General features: G+C 47.7%; 1 protein-coding gene across 1 annotated transcript; it reads left to right on the top strand.

The window, feature by feature from the left end:
• Positions 1-6,863: 6,863 nt before the first annotated feature.
• On the top strand, positions 6,864-8,057 carry LOC123170606 (F-box protein At5g49610-like). Its single transcript, XM_044588447.1, has one exon. The coding sequence runs from the start codon at positions 6,879-6,881 to the stop codon at positions 8,055-8,057; it is 1,179 nt and encodes a 392-aa protein (XP_044444382.1). The 5' UTR covers positions 6,864-6,878.
• Positions 8,058-9,220: the final 1,163 nt, after the last annotated feature.

The following is a 9,220-nucleotide window of genomic DNA, read 5'->3' as shown; positions in this document are numbered from 1 at the left end:
GTTGGGCGGTGGGGTTTGGAGTGTGGGAGAAATCCCTTGCCGGCTCTCTTCCGGCTCCGATGCGGTGACCTCTGCGGTTGCCACCATCCCTTCTTGGAGGGTGTCGGATGTATCCATCCCCCACTTCCTTTCGCGTGCCGGGGGAAACTCTAGGACACGTCCGGGTAGCAGCGTCGTCGATGTTGCATCCCTTGCTGGAGGTGCTGCTTGGTACGCGGCGGGTCGGAGCCTGGGTCTGTGGTGGGTCAATTTCGGAGGGCGTAGCGGTGGCGGGTCATCCGCGCTTTGTCGAGCTGCCGTTGTTGGCATTTCTTTCTTCTTCTTTGTTCTTTCTCTTTCCTTTAGGCTTGTTGTGCTTCTCATCGAGCACTCCTTTGTATCGGTGTTGGTTGCTTTGTAATACAAAGCGGGGGAAAACCTTTTTGGCAAAACAGTCGAGTTGAATCATTCAAGAATGCCATTTAATTCCAAGAAAATATCCGAGCTGGTTGGGAACTGATGGTGTATTTATTTTAAACTTGCATGGACTGAATCAGATGCATGTAACAGTTGATTACTCATAAACGGCTGACCATTTATTTATCAGTGTGAACATTTGCTACAGTGGGCAGAGGATTGAATCCCAGCTGGTATCGCACATAATCTTGGTCATCATATATACGGCAAACTTCTTGCAGGCAAACCACCTCTATTCAGGTGCCTGGGAAGAACATGCCACACTCCAGGTACCACCCAGCCGCCTTGAGAAATATTTTGATAGAAGAAAATAAATTGTTCTCTGAAAAAATAAGAATCGTCAGGGAAAAAGTACCTTTTGGACTCTGCAGCAGACTCTGGTATTTTTGCACCGACTTGAGGAGGTTCTTCTTCTTGGAAAGCTTCCCTCCCTTGCCCACCTCATGTTCAGGCACAAGACTATTCCCAGATCTGGAGTACTTCTATTTCCTTTCTAGGAAAGACACCGCCGCGTACCTGGAGTTCAAGGCAGGAGCTATGCCCAACTTAGGGAAACTCATTCTCGGTGGGATCAAAATGAGCAGCTCTGCACCAGATGGCATGGAGCATCTGTTGCACCTCCAGGAGACCAAACTGTATGGGGTCTCCGATGATCTCATGTCCGCGTTCAAGGAGGCCTCTCTAGTGCACCCAAACCACCCTTCGGTTAAGTAGGGCATGTGAGTTTCTCAGATTGACTGGTTAAATCCTCTTCGATCTGGCCATCAGATGTGTTCCGGATCTTCTGCCAGAGATCTTCTCGGTTTGGCTTATGAAGCTCCTAGATATATGGAGAGGATGGAATCCGGTCGTGCGCACACATATCCGCCTGCGTGGCTTCATGACGGTGCGGCGCAAAGCTCCGCTGGTTGTCGAAACCATGGGACATGTCGGCATCTCGATTTCGATGGTCTATACTGTGGTGGAGAAGGTCATGGTAGCTGAGATTGGAGGACCAGTGTTGGCGGAGACCTCCGAGGCGCTGAAGATTTTGCTTCACGGGGGCCGATGGTCCAATTTGGATTTGGTAACTGTGAGCCTGGTGTTTGATGATTTGCAGTAGCAGCCTTGGCAAGTGGGGGCGGCAGCACTAGAGGAATTCGAGTTTGGTGCGCTCCTCAAGTGTTGAGTGTTGACTTTCAGGGTGAAAACCTAAGGCCTGACCTTCATTGGTTGTGTCTGGCAATGGCCTTGCTAAAGGAATTGTTTTGAGAGCTCATACTTTCTCCAGGGTGAAAACCTAAGATCTTCGATCGGGCGACGACGGCGCTTGTGTACTGTTTCCCTCCTTGGAGGCGTGGCCTTTGGAGAACCTTTTTGTATTCCGGGTGTTGTCTTTGGCGGTAGTTTTGTTGGGTTGCTACTGCGAGGAGTTGATTACCGTGGCGGGGCCTTTTTTCCTTTTCTTCTTCCTTTTTTCTTTCAGGCTGTGTGCATCCTAGATGTCGTTTGTGACATTTTATTGCTGCAGAGGCTGGGTTTAATTGATACCTCTGCGATATTAATATACGCCCTCTAAAAAAAAACTTTGTACAAACTGTGTGCCCCATTTTCGATGGAACTTTTGAGTAGGGAGCAGCTCTGCCTTGTCATTTGTTTGGCTCGGCATCATCCAGAGCAGGTGGAGCGCCAGCTCACTTCTCCTGTTTTAGCAGAAGCTCCTTTGAGAATTTTTGAAGTTCCTTATGAATTGACATGTTTTTTCTTAAGGGAAGAATTGGCATGTTTTTTCCTTGAGAGAAATGAATTGACACGTTACAACAGATTAATTAAATATTTTGTGGGCTTTGAAATTAATTTGGTTTGTAATCTTAGTTACCTAGGTAGCTGGATATAATTCCCGTGTGCATCATACTACTATATGTTTGTTGAGCAGGTAATTGTGCCCTGTCTGTGCCTACATCAATGAGCATATGAGAAAAGTTTCAATAACTTTTACGGTTGTGGTTGTACTTGGTACTGCCGACGTGGCTGCTGCATATTTTTACCGAAAAAGGTTTTCGCCCCGCTTTATATATAAAGCACCGACCGATAACAACTCAGATACAAGCGCACGCCAGCACAACACATGCACGCGCCCAAGGCGGGATACAAAGGCACGGAGCGCAACAAAACTACCCCTAGTACTACAAGAGCAATCGGAGTCCTCATCGTGAGCATGCCACCGCGAAGAGATGAAGCCGCCTATGATGAACCGTATGCTCCAAGGCGGCGCCTTCAGGAAGGTTACGACACCAGAGCGCCGCCACTGCCCGACCCGAGGATCAGGGTTTCCCCTGGAGCAACACGACAGGCAATGAGAGCCGCGACGACGCCTTCAAGAAGGGAACGAGCTTCGCCGCCGCCGGTCCATCCACGGATAGATCAGGTTTTCACCCCGGCCAACACTCACCACCACCGGACGCCACACCCCAGCGAGCACGCCGCCCACACGACCATGGCCACTGGGCAGCACTTAACCACGTGCTATGGCCATGAGCACCGCGGAACCACCACCAGGGCCGCCACCCGGCATCCCAGACCTTGACACCACCTCGCTCGAGACCCACCGCAACCCCAACCAAAGATATGGCCGGAAAGGGGCGCCTTTCGCACCCCTGAGCTGCCCCCAACGCCGAAACCCAATAGGTCGGCCAAAACTGGCCTCCATTGACCCGTCCGGGGCACCGGGCGCGAGACGAGCTTGGTCCTGCTGCCGGCGTGAGACGAGCACGGTCCTGCTGCCGGGCGCGAGGCGATGCCGGTCCTGCTGCCGGGCGCGAGACGAGGTCGGTCCTACTGCCGGGCGCGAGACGAGCGATGGACCATTGTCGAGGGAGGGCCGAACCTTCAACGAAGTTAGCAACTAGACGACGAGGAGAGGACCGAAGGTCGAAACGGGTTGCCTACAGACGAGCCGACGCCGAAAAGCCAGCCGCCGTCCCAGCTAGCCCGCCGAGCTGCCATGATGCCGACACGACGAATGGAAGCCTCCACACCAGGAGAGCCAACCCACCACGCCGCCACCGCCCACAGCCGGAGCAACAACCACGCCGGGCCCCTGCCCCAACCAGCGCCGCCCGCCCACCAGACGTCGGCAAAGCGAACACGCACCACCACCACAACAACACGAGCGCCACCGCGCCCTGGCCAGGTCCAGCCGGAGCCCCCCACCCTACCGGAGTAGACGAACCCCGGCTGCAGCGCCACCACCTAAGCGCGGGCGCCGGCCTCCACTGCCACCACCAACCACCACACCGTCCTGATCTGGGCCGGGGGCCAAATCCGCCACCAGCACGATCCAGGGCCGGATACCCATGGGCTGCGCCGGAGAGGAAGGAGGCAGCGCCGCCGACCAACAGAATGCCAGGGGAAGGGAGGGTGGTGAGGCAGGGCCGGCCCGACGGCCGCCACCACCGAGCAGAGGAGGGACGCCCCGCGACGGCCCCCTCAGCTGCGCGCGGGAGGGAGCAGCCCCGCCGCCGCCAGCGCCACACGGCCTTAGGCCGGCGACGCCCCCGGCGGAGGCGAGGGAGGAGGGCGAGGCGAGGGGGCGGGGGGAGGCGGCGCTAGGGTTCCTCCCGGGGGCGCCCGCGGGAGCGCCTCGGGGAGGGAGGGAGGGAGAGCTTCCTATTTTCAGCATTACACTGAATGATGTTGCTGCATATTTTTGCAAAACAGGTTTTGTTTTTTGACAGTTAATGGTCTTTAATAGGGATCAAGAACTCGAATTTTCTTATTAGCCGCCTGTCTGTAATGGCTGCAATCCTGATGATTAATGAATGAAGGCTCCTTCTGATCTCCCTGGGGAAAAGTAATGCTGCATCTGTCATGTTCTGACTATTTTGTACTGTAGGTTCTGGTAGGCTAGGATTTGGGCTTATTTAACATAATTAAACCCCCTGGCGTTAAATGCCAGGTTGGGTGGTGAACATTGTATGCCTGTGTACATAACTGGTATTTGACAGGAACTGATAATCGTTTTTTAAGCCTAAAAGTGAATCTTGATTTTCTCAAAAATAATAATTATAAAAAGCTGTTAGACAGAATGTCATCAAGTGAAAGCTTGTGCAATCTACTTGTTCCTGTACGTAAACTTTATTGTTTTGAAACATTAGCAAAAAAGCTCTTCCTCATTCTGAAATTAATGTTCTTCTATTGATTTGCCTTACAATATTCTGGTTTTCGAATATAATTTGGCGAAGATGGATGGGAATATAAAGGAAGGAGGGTAGGTGAGATGTAGAACAGAGCCTTTCTTATCCGATGCCCCTTCTCCCCGAGTCAGTGCCTTGACTTGAAAGATTATCTGGAACAAGCGTCCTTCTGAGCTCTGGTCCAGCCGCAACCTTCGGGCATGATTCATCGTTTGTTGGCTGCTCTGTTTCAGTGCTGGCTTGCTCTCTGCTTCAGGAACTGATTGTGTCCCATCTTGGATGAAGCAGTTTTGTGTTGCTATCTTTCTGAAGAATGCAATCTCACAAGCTTTTGATCAGGGATCCATTTGGTACCTCCTTGTAGCAGAATCTCTACAAGGAGAGGGGGGGAAATCTGGTAGTGTTTTGACAATAACAAAACTTTTTGTTACAAAAGGACAAAGTAAATTATTAGAGCAGAATCTACTTTCTGTGTATTTCAGAAGTTCATACCTCTCTTTGTACTTTGCTCTGATCTCTCGACCACCGCTGGGTTCAATTCAAACATGGCCTAAAGCCAGAAATGAATAGATGTGGTGAGTAAGAACGTCCTTCCCTTTCCCATCCAATTTGTGCGACTGGTAAAATAGTTGGACAAGGCAGAAATACCCAGTGGAGTACACCATAGTTATCTGACCAGAGTTATGAACATTGACAGAGATAACCAGAGTGTTGTGGAGATCATGATGTCTGTTGTAGGTTTCTTGGAAGACATGCAGTTTCATCATTAACGCAGTTGAATGGGACGGGGTTTTTTCGCCCCGCATTATAAATAGAAAAACCAACCAGTCCATACAATGAGTAGCACACAAGCGAAATAAAAATGTCTGCTGGGGCCTCTGTGCAAGCATGCCCTTGATTTTTTTCAACACACATGGCAAATTAGTTTACAAGTAGATTTCCATTTAGCTATAAACTATTCATGGAAAAAAAATCATGTTCTTGCCATGTTCACTTTTATAAGATCTTGTACTATGTTCTCAACAATTTTTACATGGCATTTTTTTTTGCATTGACCATGGCAACTATATGATTTTTTTGTTCAACAGACATGGAAAATTTGTTTACAATTAGGTTTCCTATTAGCTATAAACTATTCATGGCAATTCATTTTGTTTTCATGTTCTTGCCATGTTCACTTTTATAAGTTCTTTCTTAGTTGACATTTATAAGTTCGTCTCCTATGTGATGAACAAACTTTTTTACATGGCATTTTATTTTTTGCAATGACCATGGCAAAAGAAAAATTGTATTGACCATGGGAAAATTGCAAAAGGTCACATGGCAAATTGATAACATTTTATTCCATTAAACACGAAAATTGCGTAAATGTTCATAATTGTTAAGATTAACATTTAATGATCACTTTTGCAACTATATGAGTTTTTTGTTCAACAAACATGGAAAATTAGTTTACCATGGCAATCATTTATTTCGCCATGTTCTTTTTGTTGAAGTTGCCATCGTCCCATTTTGATTATTTTGGTAAATTTTTATCTTCAAGGATGGTAGCGGTTTAAATTATAATATCACATTTTTTCTATCCAAAATGTTGACCACAAAAATCACTGCCACGCTGTACCAATATTAAGCCCGTTTTCAACGATTTGCCATGCATTTTAGAGAGAAAAATCAGGATTTCACATTGTTTTTTCGCCATAACGAAATGGTTCATGTAGCCATGTGGCATTTTTCTTGTTATATATCATCTCAATCTTGTGTGCTTTTTGTACACCTCACGATTTTCCAGTGTCTGAAACTAATCATATTTTTTTAGCATGGCAGAAAAGCATCCTCCATATGTTTTGCAAGAATACAATAAAGCCTGCTACGTATGTGCTCCAATCAGGGCTTTTTTGGCCCAATTATTTTTTTCTTTTTCTTTTTTGAACATAGGCCAGGTCCTATTCCAGCAACAAGTCAAGAGGTTCGATCTGACCGGGAGGTTCCCCGTATATTTAACGTCAGCTAGATATCCGGGTACGTACCAGGGAAGGGATCCGTTGGAGAGACTCCAGCCCTCGTTCGTTCCCGTCTTGTTGTTCCCCACCGATCGTCCTGCCAGAAGCGCCCATCCAAAATACCACCGTAAGATCACCACCCATTACTCTCTGTTCAACTTTTCCCACAAAGATCGATGATTTCCGCTCTCTATTTAATTTGCAGATCCACCCGACCCGACCTAACCCTGTCTCCCGCTTCTGATCCATGTTCGAGAGGAACACCAAGTCGAGGCTGGAAAGCCATCCAGGGCTGACGTCAGAGGCGGCCGGCCTGCTCACCGACGACCTCATCCTGGAGATCTTCTCCCGTCTCCCTGCCAGATCCCTTCACCGCTTCAAGTGCGTCTCCGTGTCCTGGCGCGACCTCATCACCGACCCCGCAAACCGCAACAAGCTGTCCCAGACTCTCGCCGGCTTCCTGTACACGTTCCCCGGCCGCAGGGACCACCACTTCGCCAGCGTCTCCGGGGACGGTGCAGCCCCATTCGACCTTTCCCTCCCTTACCTGCGCAATGACAAGGACGATAAGGGCATCACCCTCGTGGACGCCTGCAATGGTCTTCTTCTCTGCCGTCGCCACAAGAAGAACAAGGCGACCCCTTCGAAAGAGGATGATTTCGGTTTTGTGGTGTGCAATCCCACCACAGGGAGGTGGGTGGAGCTGCCCCCACAACCGCAGGCGCCGCCGAGAAGATATACCCACACCGCAGGCCTGGCTTTTGATCCGGCAGTATCGTTCCATTTCCACGTTCTTCATTTTGAAGAGACCTATACGGGGTCTTACATCACAGGAGTGAACATCTACTCGTCGCGAACAGGAGCATGGAGTCATAGGGACAGCAGTGGGATGGTTGAGAAAGTTACCCTGTTCTCTAGGAGTAAATGTGTCTTTGCTGGAGGTATGATGTACCTCATGGGCAATCTGGAGGAGATGAACGGAGAGTATGTGCTGGTGGGGGTGGACATGGAGGGGAAAGTGTGGAAGACTATCCGCACGCCGTATGGTCGAAGATTTGGTACGATTGGATTGTCTCAAGGGTGCTTACACTATGTTGTAGCTTCTGTCGGTGATTACGATGCAATCCAGGTTTCTGAGATAGCGCTCTGGTGCCTCAAGGATCGTGATAGTAAAGAATTAGTCCTGAATCATACTGCCAACATCAATAAGCTTATGAGCATGACTGAAAAGATGTACATGGTGGCTGAGATTCATCCAGATTGCGACACCATTTTCTTGGTTTCATTTGGTGGTGATACCTTGGCAGCGTACGATATGCGACATCAGAAAGTTGGTTGTATCCTTAATCTTGAGAAGAACACACGATGGTTTCTACCTTATGTTCCTCTATTCTCGGAATCATTAGCAGATGAAGATTGTCGGTAGTGTTACCTTCAAACCACGCTTGTGCTTCCTCAAAGAATTACCTTCAAACCACGCCTGTGTACCTCTGAATCTGCTTGAATCACGCCTTTGCTGGTGCTTACACTCCTGCTTGGTTTATTTCCAGTTCAGAGCAATGACTAGCAATGCCTGGTATACGTACAGATTAAGCATAATGTCGTTTCCAAAGAGCATTCTTACCCTTGTTCTTGTTTACCTAGCACTGGTTGTTGTTCTGGACATGTGTTAGTTCCATGTGGCTAAATTGCTAAATTATACTGTAATCGTTCTTCCTTTCCATAAGAATCAGCTATAATGGTTATCCTAAATCCTACTGCAGATTGTGAACCTGGTAGTGTAGTAAAAGGTTCAATCAGACTGATTACTGGTATGATTTCTAGTGACCTTATTCATTCAGTATTTTGGTAATACACTGCCTTTGAGCAAGTTCTTTTTCTTTATGTTTGCTGTAGCTAGTGAATTGAGTAGAGCTTTGGATCTGTTAATCACAAAGAAATTGCATCAATGTCAACAAATAAAATTGGAGTTCACACTCTTGTACAAATAGCAGCGCCCAGGTGAAAGAAATCAATACACCAAAGTTTTACTGACAATAGTCATAACAGTTTTACAGAAATGCAGCTTCAAGGACATGTACGATATTTGTCCGTGGACATGGCTGAATGACAACAAAAATAAGCCCTCTTGGTGCCTGCTATGTTGACTGATTTGGCTGTGTTGCTACCCTGTCTGAGCCGGCCCACCAAAAGTTGTTTTCGATGCGATAATTACTGATTCTTGAATGAGTTTGTTTTAGGACTCTGGAATGAAAATAGACAATCTGAACTGAAAACAGTTGAGATGAATCATTCAAGAATGTCATTTTATTCCAAGAAAAGCTCTGAGCTGCTTGAGAACTAATGATGTATTTACTTTAAACTTGGCATGGACCGAATCAGATACATGTATCAGTTTTGAATTCCTAGAGAAATATTACGACAGGGGAAGATTCTCTGTTCTCTGAAAAAAAATCATTAGGAAAAAGTGTAACATATAATTACTTTTTTTATGACGTGGTTGACATCAAGAGATGACTTTAGGAGGAGCAAGGGATTTGCCTGACATGTTTGAGTAGCCTAATCAAGCCGCAGTTTTTAGTTTTTGCC

Source organism: Triticum aestivum, chromosome 7D (genome assembly GCF_018294505.1).
Source record: "Triticum aestivum cultivar Chinese Spring chromosome 7D, IWGSC CS RefSeq v2.1, whole genome shotgun sequence".
Taxonomy (NCBI): Eukaryota; Viridiplantae; Streptophyta; class Magnoliopsida; order Poales; family Poaceae; genus Triticum; species Triticum aestivum.
The sequence above is the reverse complement of the archived record's forward strand: the minus strand, read 5'-3'. Positions and strand labels throughout refer to the sequence as shown.

What these genes read in the sequence shown, in the direction of transcription:
- LOC123170606 (XM_044588447.1), top strand. Translation starts at nt 6,879, where the DNA reads ATGTTCGAGAGGAACACCAAGTCGAGGCTGGAAAGCCATCCAGGGCTG.